General features: G+C 44.5%; 1 protein-coding gene across 1 annotated transcript in view; it reads right to left on the bottom strand.

Annotated features, from left to right (window-relative positions):
• The window catches only part of CRIM1 (cysteine rich transmembrane BMP regulator 1), a 180,875-nt gene extending 166,997 nt beyond the window's left edge, over window positions 1-13,878 (bottom strand). Inside the window, exon 1 of the mRNA XM_005022232.5 lies at window positions 13,071-13,878. Coding sequence (XP_005022289.2) covers window positions 13,071-13,434 — 364 coding nt within the window. The 5' untranslated portion in view covers window positions 13,435-13,878. The remainder of the gene's footprint in view (window positions 1-13,070) is intronic.
• Window positions 13,879-14,144: the final 266 nt, after the last annotated feature.

Here is a 14,144-nt window from a genome sequence, read left to right as displayed (position 1 = left end):
ACAAGCCTCACCTTGGAGAGAGCGTCAGAAGCTGCTCTCCAGTACAGGAGGTCACAGCCAAACACAAACTGCTTTGTCAGCTGTCTGACACTGAAGGCAGGCTAAAAATCGACAGCAAATAAAATGTGCACACTGATGCTGATGTGCAAATACTTTCCACTCATGGAAACATGCAGTACATCAGTTAATCTGCAGTTTTTCCTGTTTGGGTGAAGAAAAAAAACAGCACCTGGAAAGAGCTTACCAGTTCAGGTAAGCCCAGTTTGTGACCTGGAGAGGCCATCTCTCACAGGTATGTTTCTTCCCCTGAAACCAGCTGCTTGTTTTCTGTCAGCCGAGCATCTTGCTGACAAGAACACCGAATAAACAACAAAAACAATTTTAGATATGAAGAAGGGAGCCTCCATGGGAACCTTATGGCCGTTTTACTCCATAAAAATAGCAGAGGAAGAATAGTCATTAACCCCAGGAAGTAATTTATTTATTAAGTTGACCCATCATCCCATAGAGCAACTGTATCAATAAGAGTCAAAGGAAGTGGAGAAGTTCCTGAAGAGAAACTATTAACATTCTTTCAAGGGAAGATGAAGCTTCAATAGTTTTCGGGACACTTTCATGGTTAGGAGGCCATGCAAACACAGTGAAAAAAATTCCCTGAGAATTCTGAGAACAATAATACATCCTGTTTTTGAGAAGCCGGAATACAGCCTGGACACTGTGTATGTTACAAATCACGGCGGTAACCCACGTAACAACAAGAACAAAAGTGGCAATAGCTGCGCTCTGAGACTCAGCGTGCCAAATTCCGTAGCCACAGGAACCACGGCTTGATCCTTAGCAGTCTTAAGAAACAGACGGGCTCCATTTGTTTGCAGAATCATTCCTTGTTTCTGATGCACAGGATCTCTGCCCCTGTCTGCAGCCCAGACCCAAAGAAGAGAACAGCCACCCTCACCTGTGCGGCTGGGCAATAGCCCTCAGCTCCTGGAGCTGCCCTCTCCCATCAGACTCTGGAAACAAGCTCAGTGCAGATAGATGGGGCACACAGACCGTGATGACAGCACACTTTTTTTTTCCTCCAGAGCTCCAATTGACAGCATTTGTGATTTTTTTTGCCCTGCAGCATTTCGGCACTGGACTTTTGAGGTTGACAGATCAGCAGAAGCTGCAAGCAGCAGGGCTTCTCTCACATAAGAGCTGCTTGTCCCATGTGAGGTTGAGGTGGGACCCACCTAGAGTGGAAAGCAGAGCCCTGCCTTACTCACAGATGAATACTTTGACACAGACATACCACACACCCTATTACTATCCACAGTAGTGCCTGCTTTCCATTACAAGACATCATTTGACATCTTATCTGCCACCTCTCACCATCATTTTCAGATGGGAGTGGAAGAGGACACACAGAAAATGTTTGGCCCAGTACTCGGGTGTACCTAAGTCAATATCACACCCCTCAAAAGCAATCTCAGCAGTAATTAAGATGATGGAAGAGAAGAGAAATCCCTCAGGAATACTTGCAGACAGCTTGTCTGACAAAATGAATCTTGAACCAAGGTATTTTTTGGTACTGCAAGTGAATATTAAGAAGTTGCATTCAAATAGGATTAATGCAAAACCAGCTCTAGCCCAGAGATCTTTTGCCAAACTGCTTTTCACACATTTCAGAAACATGATTCCCATCAATGAAGCAGCAAACACATAAGGAAAAGATAGTTTTTGTTTAGTAGATCTAGTGTGATTTTTAATACAGGCTTAAAGACTCCTTTTTCTAATTGATTTTTAAAGGTTCCGTTGCATGATTCCTTGTTTACCAGTTAAAGTAAACTCTCACAAGTCACGCTAATACAGGCAGAACAAAACTTAGAATAAAAACGTGTAACCACATGAAAACATTTGAATAAGCTAGAAGGGATGAATCCAGTGTCTCACTTTGATTCAAACCTTTAGTTACTGATGTGAAAGTATCTGATACTGTTTGATGCAGACATATGGTGGTCCATCACAGAATGCTTCTTACTTCACATGTCACCAGTATTTCAACTGATACAAAAATACATCTTGAATAGTCTACCCACCATGATTCACATAACCTAGGCCCTATTTCCAAAGTCATTGTGTCCTGCAGGCTACTCAAAGAAACCAAACCTGTACATGCTGATGATTTTAAATCCTGGGACAATTCATGAACAATCCTAGACTACTGCACGCATTTTCCTGAATTCTGTTTAATCTCCTCTGCAGATTCCTTTTCATGCATACCTCTCAAAAATCTGGATTATATGAAAGAAGAAACTAAGATACAACCATTTGTGAATGCTTTACTTCTCCACGTGGTTTAAGTCTCTAGCAGGGTTAACAAAACCCAAGAGTTTCTCAAGCCTTGGTATGTATATCCAGTCCACTAGCTGACTTCTAAGACACATAACAATAAAAAATAATAATAATAAAAAAAATCAAACAAGTGTTTAACATTCTTGAGTCTTTAGAAACAGTCCAGCTGAAAAGCAGTCCAAAAGTAAATGGTTGTTTTTCATCCAGACTGAGTTTAGCTGCAATTTCCACCACCTCATTGTGCTGGCATGGTCAGGTAGGGGCAGAAAAAAAAAAAAAAAAGAAAAAAGAAAACGGAAGAGGGCCAGTCTTTTTAGCAATTAAGTTTACACTGGACTGCTGCTATACAGTCACTCATCCATCTTTTACACACATGCCTAAAGGCAGCTCAAAGGCCTGAAGCAGCCTGATAACCACAGCTTGAAATTCACTCTTTCAGGTCATTTCCATCTACATCTACATGTTCCTCATGCTTTCCAACTCATTCAGGCAAACTCTCTTTTCAGACATTGTAGTCCTGTGTTTACTCAGACCAGAGTAAGTCTTGGACATAACACATCTTGAATTCTTCCAAGAGTGCTCTCATAACATAAGGAAGCCATAGGAGGGGAGGAATCATTAATTCCAAACCTTTATTTTCTTCCATCATTCTTATATTTGCTTCCTGCAAAGCAAACAACCTAAGTGCAACTCTGGGTCGCTAAACTCCCAAGTCCTGTCTTAGTGTGCTTCTATGGTAGGGAGGAGAATTAAGGCATTAACAAGTTGAGTAAGAGTAAGCAAGCAGTATTCCATGACTTCTTCCATGCCAAACACTCCATACAGGTGCTCACAGCACTGCAACATAGCACCTGTTTGCAGAATACAGGTTTATTCATAAGCACAGTGTTTTTTTCCCCCCCCCCCAAGTCTGCCCTCATTCTTGAGGAGCTTGTAGACCTTAGGACAAGGAGCTGTTATCAGACAAATGTGGTGTGAATCATGGTGCACGATACACAGGGCTCACATCTTGGTGTTGGTAGAATTAGAAGATTCAGAAGGAAGTCTGTGAAAAAAACACTTGAAAAAAATTAATCAACTGTAAGATCATAAAGTTCAAGTGAGTCAGTAGCTAGAATATACTGCTCAGACTAACATCTGTTTCCAGAAATATGCAGCTACTAACTTGGAGCTTTGTTTCTAAGGTACATAGTAGCTCACTATAGCTGCACTCATTGTCCACATGTGAGGAAGAACATCTTGAAACTGCTGCAATTAGAAATATAAGGAAAGACCCTTTTAGAGGCTTCTTCTCCATTCCCTTAACATTTGATTTCCCTCCCTTCAAGTTTCAGTTCTGGCTGTTACAGGATCTTCTCTTTCATTCCTCTTCTTCCTTTCTGGACATTTACTGAATGTTAGCAATTATTTGGAAAGCCATATACTGTTCTCCTTTACAGCTTATAAAGATAATGCACCACCTCAGAACAGCAATCTACACACTAGAATTGTCACTAAAGCAACACTGTTGAGAACTCACAAAAACATTATATTTGTAATAATCCTAAATTACAATCAGGGAGGGGTAGGGCACTACACATTCTGAGTGAACTCACATTCTTTACATTTAACCATAGCATGTTACTTAACTATTTCTGCCTTTTTGAAGCACAACGGGTAAGTTCTTAAAACACTGAAAGAAGAAGGAGACCATCAGACACATTGCCAATCTGAAAATGTAAGTCTGAGTCACATCTTACAGACTTCTTTTATCCTTTTAAGACCTGCATTTGAAAGAGGAGAGAGAACATATTTCATAGAAACACAGATGTGATCCTTCCTGAGACATCGACTGTCCCCTGGGAACAGGAGGGGGAACTTGCCAAAAGCTTCTCTTTCAAATCAGATCCAAGTTCTGAGCCCCCATCACTCCGGCGCACTGTTACACAGAAGTATTTGCAATCAGTGGTATTCATTAGGATGGTATGAGGCTCTGAAAGCATTCTACAGATTTTCTAAAATAAAATAAAAAAAGGAAATACTTCTTGCCAGTAGGCTTTGGCTTCACTTTGAACAGGAAAAAAGAACGATGGAAAGGAAATTCATGTTTTGGAGGAGCTGAACAATAGAAGTGACTAATCATCACTAAAGAATGCTTGAAACCCAGCCCCAAACCTTGAAAAGCAGAAGGAAAGGCTAGCCTTGAAGTGAATTTGTGCTTATGTACTGGCGGCAGTCCTCTCCCATCTCGCAACTTGTTCCTTCAATGAAATCATGAGTCAGGGACCACAGCCGACACCATTCTGTGGTAAGACACAGCTAACAGTTCTATGATAAAGCAGTTTTTCCACCTTTTAGAAGGGCCTACTTTTCAAGATCAAATCTTCCTGTGGAATGCGTGTTAGCACAAAAGGGCTTTGTAGGTTCCCGATAAAACTTCTGGCCAAACCTAGAGAAAGAAACTATACGACAACATTCAGACAGTTCAGGAACACAATACACATAAGGTTTGTTCCAAGTGTGAGTGCCTGCTTTATCCTGTTCGAACTAGAACTTGTATCTCAAGCGATCAAATCCCCAGTAGAGTGACAAAGATTTTCACTGCAGCAGCTCTCCACGTGTCTCAAGGCAGTTATTTCATCCTGAAGAATGCAGAAAGTATTTACGCAAACCAGCTTTCCACTCAGTTATCAGAAACTCCACAGAAGCCATGAGGAAAGCAAATAAATAAATGGAAGTGTTAAGTAAAGCATACAATTTGGCCAACTATTTTAGTTTTTAAGTTTTTCTCTTGTCTGTAGTGCCTACAATGTTTCAGTCCTCCAGGTACCCTGTGCTTTAAAAAGCAAAGAAAAAAAAAAAGAACCACAGACCTTCACTATTTGTGCTCCCCCTCCAAAAAAAAAAAAAAAGATTGAATTATTATATTTGCATCAGCTTCTGCCCCAAAGATGGCCTGAAATGATGAAGAATTAAAGCTGTGAGATTTGACTCCTAGACATTTATGTACCTGAGAAAGAGACCTGCAATTTATTTATTTTAGTCTTATGGACAGAATTACAACTTGTTTATAAACAGTTGACTGAAAACAGTACAGTGTACTAGGGCTTAATCTGTCAGACAGAGCCTCTGCCAGTACTCCTCTGATTAGGGTGAGCATGGATAGCAATGTTTCAGCTGTCCTAGCAGATTTTTCCTTCAGCTCTAGAAAACGGCTGAAAAAATAATGTATTGGTAAAGCCACAGGAAAGGGCCAAACCTTTATGTCCATTTTCCAAAGGAGGTTGAAGTTCCAATGTTTTTCAAGTTGCACACCTTGCTCATACACCTCGGAAGCCGGCACGTGCAGCCATATGCTGTGCCTTCATTGCAAACAAGCAGTTAACTGGCAGATTGCTGATATTGCTCTTCAAAAGCAAAGACAAAACTTTCTCTCCAGTTGTCTGCTAATACAAATTCTGGATCAATGCTATGAATAAAGCAGCCTGTGCTCAGAAGAGTCCATGCTATTAGAAGCAAGCTGATATTCCGAGCCTTTTGTCACTTTTGCCCCCAGTTATTAACACAGCATCACTGAACACCAGGATTACATAATGTTTCACGGGAATTACAAAAGTGAGAAACTTGCATCCAATTACTTAGTCAGAGAAGACTACAAAAGAACTCTGAATATCCTGAATTTAGAGTTAGCATCAAAAGGGTTTTTTTCTTTGTCTAAATACCAATTTAGAGATAAGCCATCAGCTTGGCTCTTCATACTATCAAAGCAGCACATTTTACGTTAGCACATGTAACACCACCAGGATAATTACTAGGACAGCAGGTTGACCACGAGCCAGCAACATGCCCTTGTGGCAAAGAAGGGCAACGGTATCCTGGGTTGCATGAGGAGGAGAGCTGCCAGCAGGCTGAGGGAGGGGATCCTTCCCTTTTGCTCAGCACTGGTGAGGAGCACCGGGACTACTCTGCTCCCTCAAGTAGCCAGGCTCTTTTCAGTAGTGCTCAGGGACAGTATGAGAGGCAATGGGCACACACTGGAGCACAGGAGGTGCTATCTAAACACCAGGAAACACTTCTCTACTGTGCAGGTGACAAAGCAATGGGTTGCCCACAGAGGCTGTGGAAACTCCCTCTTTGGGGATCTTCAAAAGCCACCTGGACGTGGTCCTGGGCAACCTGCTCCAGGTGGCCCTGCTTGAGCAGGGGTTCCCAAGCTCCCTTCTAACTTCAGCCATTCAGTGACACCCAGCTCTTTATCAACAGCTTATCAGAGAGGGAAAAAACACCTCTACGCACATACATCCATCCTTCCTGGAAGGAGATGCAGACAAAAACGATAGCCCAAAGAGCATACATCATATGCTGTAGCACAACTTCTAAGTTTAATTAGTTGCAAAACAAGTGATCCAACAGATCAGGCATTTCCAGATTCAGAAGCATTACACTTGGTAATTAAAAAAACTATTAAAAATTCTATCAGTGCCAAGGTAGCCAGCAATACAAAGACGTAAAATTTCAGAAGTTAGTAACAACATAGGAATGGGTGCACGCCTGTGAGCCAGTGCTTTTCTTCCTGTCCTCAGCCCTATGCTTTCCTGTTTGCTTTCTGACTGTGAGATCTACACCCTCATGACCTACACAGAGTTAACATGATCTGCAGATTCAGAAGTACCCAGCATAACCAGTGAAAGCTGCTGGAGACTGAATATTGCCTCTGGTAAAGGCGTGAACTGCTTCCATTCATCTTAATCCATTACTAAAGGCTTGCATCCTCCAAACATGGCAAAACTAGTCTGTTTAGATAATTCCCTCAGGGACCATCTTTTAATCATCCGTATGCTTATGTGGAATTTAATCTAGATAGCCTTTATACAAAGTTATCTTCACATCTTAGTTTATATTGGTAAGTTTCTCCATACACACAAGCTTTCTGTCAGTATTAGTCATTTTCCAGATTATATATACATATATACCAAAAGACAGAGTTAAAATGTAATTCAGCCAGGCTGTACAATTGCTGTCACATGACATCTCGGGCAAAACTGTGAACTCACCATTACCATGTTTATGTTCTCTGTGGATTAAATGGATTCTCAAATGAAAGCAGTTTGCAAGTCACGAGACATTTAATAGGTCATTTCTACAAAGCATTTAATCCATTAAAACAGAGAAACATGTGGTCCTTCCTGCAAGATGCTATAAACTTTATTCATGGAGATTAAGAATACTTGGCGGAGGGAGGGGGTGGCGGGCAAGGAAAGGATGGGAAGAGGCAGGCATTTTGGAACCATATTAATGGAGTAATTATTGCAAAATATGCCTGTCAGTCAAATGGCATTTTGGTTGACTAAACGCTATGTGAGAAGTTAAATTATGAGAGTGTTCTTGCATCAGCTACAGGGTACTTAAAGAAGCAAACATGCCTGGGGTTACAGAAATTACAAGTAATCATTCTACTAGCTCCGGCCAAACTATCTAGTGAATTTGAAGGTAGTTTATTTAAAAAAAAAAAAAAAATCCTTATAAGAAGAATGATTTGGGGGAAGCTGAAGAAACAAACATCTTCTAAGGACAAAAAACATTAATCACCAGAGGATGCTTGAAGTAGGGTCAAATGTTTTATTTTATTTTTTTTTGAAGCCATTTCATCTCAAACAAGCAAGCAAAGAAAAAAATAAAAATAAAAAGAACATTCCTCCCAGCAGAAGTTAAGAGATTTAGCCATTCAGTCTATCCACTGAAAGATTTCTAGTTTTAAACTAACTGTCCTGATACAAAACAGCTGAAGTCTGCCAATTCCTGTATCAATATCCTTCCACATAGCAGTTGGGCTTCTCTGTTTCATTTTTGTTGAAATACAGAAACCAAGCAATTCCTAAAATTGAAACAATGCTCAGAAACAGAGAGGAAATGATTTCCAAGTCAAAAAAGCACCTGATCTGATTCAAATTCCATGACACACTCAGCATTACGTGTTCTTACTGATGTTGAGATTTCAGTATGGACACAAACCAGAGTACAAACAGCTTGTAAGTTACCCAGTCTTTATACAAGAAGTCAGCATGTGCCCACATAAGCATTTTCTGGGGACTGAGGAGAAGGGAGTGTTAAGTATGGCTAAGACTGGCACATCAGAAGCTGATATCAGAGAAATACCACTAATTCCAGCCACATATGTTCAATAATTTTTATTATGATTTCTTCAATACCATGAATAATTTAAGTGTCATTCTCCCCCCAGCCAGAGTCTGGGTTACTGACAGCCTTTGAAACTTGTATTTTGGCTGTCTTCATGCCAACAATCATCCCGTGCACCACTTAAGTCCCCAATTAGATATGTTTTGACATGAAGTTAGTGGAAGAAGTTGTCTGCAGGCACACAAGCACCAGGACTATATGGGTATTTCCCCAGCCATTCACTGTGTAACAAAGTTAAACAACAACAAAAAGAGTTAAGAAACCTGGGCAACACTGTTTCAATCAAATGTATATAAACAACCAGGGTACTCATATACAGCTTCTAAATTACCCAAACTTCAGTAACTTGTAGTCAAAGCAAACAGTCAGGTGATGTTTAGGGGTCTGGACTGCACCACAAGAAGCCAAGCATGTTGTATGGAAGTCATATGGAAACAGAGTATTATGTTCCTGGCTATGTGTCCACTGCCCCCATTAGATACTGAGCACAATACTGAAAACAAGGTTCTCCCAAGGGTACCAGCTACAGAAGTTACAAGTAACGGCCCTCTTGGTGTTAGACAAATATTAGCAAGCCACTCTTACTGGACAAAAACAGAGGCAGAACTCCATTTGCATTTGTGAAATTAATGTTCAAATAAAAGAAGCTTAGCTCCCCTTCTCCCCATTTTGGGATAAAACAAAACCACCAACACAAGAAGAAACATTTTCAAGACTCTGTATCTTCTCATCACCTATAAAATTCTCCATCACAGGTTTCTAGGGGAGGAAACTGTAGTCCAGTGTAAGCTCAAATGTGAGGGGTGCAGAAGACACCAAAGCTTCTCTCTTCTCCCAGAAAGGGATCAAATGGACAATAATGCTCCCAAAGAGCTGTAGATATGTGAAACAGACCAGGACAAGGCAAAGGAGGGAAAACGCCTACCATCTTCCTACGGGAAGAACCTGCATATGTCTCAATGCTTGCCTAAAATCAGTGACAGCAGCTTCTGAACCCCTGCTCAGAAGCTATGCACTAGGCAGCCAAGCCTCAAGTATTTGCGACAAGCCTTAAATTGCCTACAGTAGCAAAAAGAAAACAGCAGTAACTGCACACACCCCCAAAATAAAACAAACAAGCCCTCTCTGCTCCATGCTATCAGTAAGCTACTGGAGCAAATATGTTTTACAACGGATACCTAGGGGCTAGCTCGTATGGAAGTATGGTCTTAAAGGGAACGTAAGACCACAGTAAAACTAGCAGTTTTGTTAACTTCTCATTTCAAGTGTATCATAAAAACTTAAGCCATGCTTTTATTACACAGTTAAAAATAAAGTAATTCCAGCTCATTTTCAGTGTTATTTCATATGCTGCTGTTATGCCTTAGAGCAGCTTAGCAAAGCAATCAAGGCCTCTTCTTCCAAGAGCACCAGGAATTGTGGAAGTGTCAAAACTTAGATGAGAAAAGAGTCATCACAAGAAATGCCTTCAAAACCAAACTCCTATATCAGAGATTTCCCAAAGCTTTCTTATTCCCCAGAAAGAAGGAGCTCTGCACAGCCAGACAACTGCTGAAGCCAAGGCCAAGGCCCTCCCAGGGAACTCTCAGCTAATTAGGAGGTGGCTCCAGGTCCACCCCCAAAGGCAGACAGCAAGAGTGGTTCCTGCTTTGAGCACACAGCTTCTCAACACTTAGAGCATTTGGCTCTTAGCTGGCTCTATGCTCTCGACACCTCATCGATCCAATCCAACAGCTCCCCTGCAAAGTCAAAAGAGGCTGGAGGTGTTCAAAGTCTCTCAAGGTTGCTTTCAGAAGTACACAGCTGTGCTTGGAAAAACTGACCTAAGAAAACTTTACCAAGAATACAACTACAGAAGTGTAAAATAAGTGCAGGAAGGGCATCTGTAGACATCACAATAATGCCACAAATTAAGCCTTAGAACCGCATGAAGGCCTGAACAGTTAACATGGGAAGGTGACTAGGGAATTTCTTCAGGCTTTAGATGGGTGAAGAAAAGAACCTAGAAATAGTAACGGATTTCATCAGTAAGTGATGATTTAAAAAAAAAAAAAAAAAAATTACTTCTAGTTTGAGAAACAGTGGCCATCAGTGACAGGTTCCATGGAAATTTCTCCATCAGGCATCACACAGCTCACTTAAGAATGTTAATGCACTCGCCATATTTCATACTAATACCAAATTAACATGCAAATATTTTTTACCTGGTGTAATTACAGCTTTGAGTTTTCTGTAGCGAAATACGCATTGATATGCTAAACTAAGCTAGAGCATCACACCCAAGATTAAAAATTAAGAAAAAATAATGCTTATAACTGTAGCCAGTAGGGGTCATTTCAGTGTAAAAAATTGCATTGAAATAGAAGGCTAGAGATGGGAAGGAGAGTAAAACCCATCAGTTTCTACTCACACAGTTCCGCAAATCACTTTCATTTCTTCCTCCCTAAACTGGGGTGGGTAGCATAGGGCTTACACTCCCAAAAGACAGGATTAAGAGAAAAGCAGTCTTTGTTTTTTTTAAGGAAAAACACTGCTTAGTATTATTGATACATCACATATCACCATCTCATTCTGTTTCACATGTGCATATAAACTGCACAACTGTCAATTGGTCACAGCAATTAAAAACACAGAGATAGTCAACCTTATTTCAGTGAAGGGAGGTAGTATATTAAGTCCTCCCCTCTCTGTCAAGCCTCATACACAATACACGCCATTAAGAACAACACAGTTGTTTTTGTTGCTCGGAAAGAGGCAGTTTCCTGACAATTCACTAATAGGTATTCCAGTACTATTTATTAAGCTGACAGTTCAGCTCAGTTGCTTTTCATTTACGAGAATGAAAATTAAATAGATAAGTTATCTCCCCGACTATTCCTATAGGGACAGCTGGAACTAGTTTCTAACCACAACACTAATTGAAACGCGGTCTTGCCAACAAATGCTTCATACTATTTTCAACAGTAGATGGGACGTGTTACGAGTTGAACTACAGCAACGTACAGATTGCATCACTTCAAAGGAATGAAATACTCCTAAACTGCCAGAGACGTCCGTACTGCGATACAGTAAGGGAGCTGGAACATAGAGACATTTAATGACTGTAGGCTTTTATTTCCTTTAACCAAAGGAGGGGGAAAAAAACAACCCATTTAAGACAGTCTTTTGCTTAAAAACATGTGAAAAAAGAAATTCATCCAAAACAAGGTAGGTTTTTTGAAGAACCTTTTCTCTATATACCTGAACTTTTCATTTAAATATAACTTTACCAACACATAGAAAAAAAAAGTCTACAGCAACATACACAATCAGCCTCACAGACTCAACGAAGGTCTTCAAAGCAGTTCAGAGCCATTTTTAATTCTTTAACGGAGCTTTTAACCCTGAAGCCAGCCCTATCCAAGCAACAGCTACAGATAGGATACCCTGGCTTGATACAATTCACTTGTGAGCAAGGTGAACGGAGCTTCAGATAATAACCTGTACCAGAATAAAGGTCAGATGACCACTAAAAAGGATCAGTTTTAGCTCTCTCAAAACAGTATATCATTTTAAATGCAAGTTTTTGGACAGATGCTGTCTCAACAGCTTTCTGGACTTTCTACTGCCCTCTACCCGCCGAGAGGAGCAAGCCTTGCTCTTATTTTCCAGAATTGTCGAAGCTTGCACTCTAAGTCTCACATACATTTATACATATCCCAAACTACTGGTTATTTGTAATCTCTTTACAGCGCCATGTTTTCCCTCGACTTGGGGGAAGAGAGAGCTGGAGGGACAGGGCAAAACAAGGGAGACTAAAAGACTTCTCCTTGGCCTTTTGTAAAATAGCAGTGAAGAAATTTTAAGTACTCCAATAGACGCACAATTTGAAGAGGGGGTGTGAGCAAACTTCTCTCGCACTCCGTGCTCACTCATCACCTCGCAAGCAGCGGGAGAGCAGCCGGGGAGACTTGGGGAAGAGCCGGGCCCTAGGGATCCTTCTTGCTGTGGGAGCAGGGAAAAGCCAGCCTGCCTTATCGTGCACCCAGCGTGTGCGGGCGGGCAGATATTAAGTGACAGGAACAGGAAGGAAAACTTCACAACAGATGATCAGCCTTTGTGTTTCCTTACAGAGGAGGAATCCGGAACAGACATCATGCGTGCAGCACTGACCTCCCCTGATCTCAATCTGGCAAGCCGCTGCCAGGTCCTCTCTTATCGAGCAACCCGAGCAGGGGATCAGTAGCTGGCCGGCTTGACGCAAGCTACCGAGGAGCCAGCGAGCTACTAAGGAGGGGATAAAACTGGGAGCGCTCGACGTTAGCTTAAGCTACTAAACTAAAGGGTAAAAAAACTTTTCAGCAGTCTGCCGGGCAGAAGGGCCCGAAAGCCGCACTGGCGGCGGCGGGCGGGCAGAGCAAAGCAAAGCAAAGCAGGAGCGGAGCAGGAGCCGAGCGGGGCGACCCCGGGCGGAGCGGGGCGGCCCCGCCTCGGGTCCCGCCGCCGGGGGTCGGGGTCTCGGAGGAGCCGGGGAGCGGAGGGAGGAGGGCTGGGCAAGGGGGTCTCCGTCCGCCTCTCACCTTCGCAGACGCCCACTTCGTACTCGGTGATGGAGTCGCCGTTGAGCGGCGGGCGGATGACACAGCGCAGCCCCCGGTCGCAGGCGCCGTGCAGCCCGTAGACGCCCCCGCAGCTCTCGTTGCGCTGCCGGGCGCACATGAAGCAGCAGCCGCAGATGCCCAGCACGATGCTGCCGGGGCAGCTCTTGGGCTCCTCGCACTTGGACTCGTCGCAGGGCAGGCAGACGAGCGCCCGCGTCCCCGACTCGCCCAGCAGCAGCGCCAGCAGCAGCAGCCACCCCGCCGCCGCCAGGTGCCAGCCGCCGCCACCTCCGCCGTCTCCGCCCGGGCGCCTCCTCCCCGCCGAGACCGCTGCCAGGTACATCCCGGCGCCGGGGGGAGCCCCGCCGGAGCCCCCGCGCCGGGCGGCGGACCCGAGCGTGCCGCGGCTCCTTCCCGCCGCCCCCGCCTGCGGCCCCCCGAGCAAAGTTTCCTCGCTCGGCGGCGGCCGCTTCAGCCAAACTTCTGCGCCGGGCGGCGGCGGCTCCGCCCGCTGCCCCCTTCGGGAAGCGGCGTCCGTCGGTCCGGCCGTCCCGCGGCTCCCGGCCCCGGCGGTCCCGTCTAAGGCCGGTGAGCGGCGGGCGCCCGCGAGCCCCTGGGCGCTGCTGCTGGTGCTGGTGCTGCCGGTGTTGCGCTGCGCTGCGCCCCGCTCGCAGCCCGAGCCCCGACTCGCCTCCTGCCTGCGACTCGCCCCGCTCCGAGTGCGCCCTCTGCCCTTCCCCCATTGGGCGGTGATCGCCCTCTCCCCGCCCCCGGTGCCCCTCCGCGCCTTCCTATTGGCTAGCTCCCCGGCGGGCCCCGCCCTCCTCCTCCTCCTCCTCCTCCTCCTCCTCCTCCTCCTCCTCTCCCTCTCCCCCCAGCTCCCGGGGCCGGGGAGCGACGCAGCCGAGGCGGGCGGCGGCAGCAGCCTGGGCCCCACGGCGGCCGCCGCCTCCCCCCGTCCCGCCCCTCCCCTCCCTTCCCCTCCCCCGCCCGGGACTCCGAGCGGGGCGAGGCGGGCGGGCAGGACCCCGGGGGGACCCCGTGGGCGGAGAG

Source organism: Anas platyrhynchos, chromosome 3, assembly GCF_047663525.1.
Source record: "Anas platyrhynchos isolate ZD024472 breed Pekin duck chromosome 3, IASCAAS_PekinDuck_T2T, whole genome shotgun sequence".
Lineage (NCBI taxonomy): Eukaryota > Metazoa > Chordata > Aves > Anseriformes > Anatidae > Anas > Anas platyrhynchos.
Note: the sequence above shows the minus strand (reverse complement) of the source record. Positions and strands in the feature narration are given on the sequence as shown.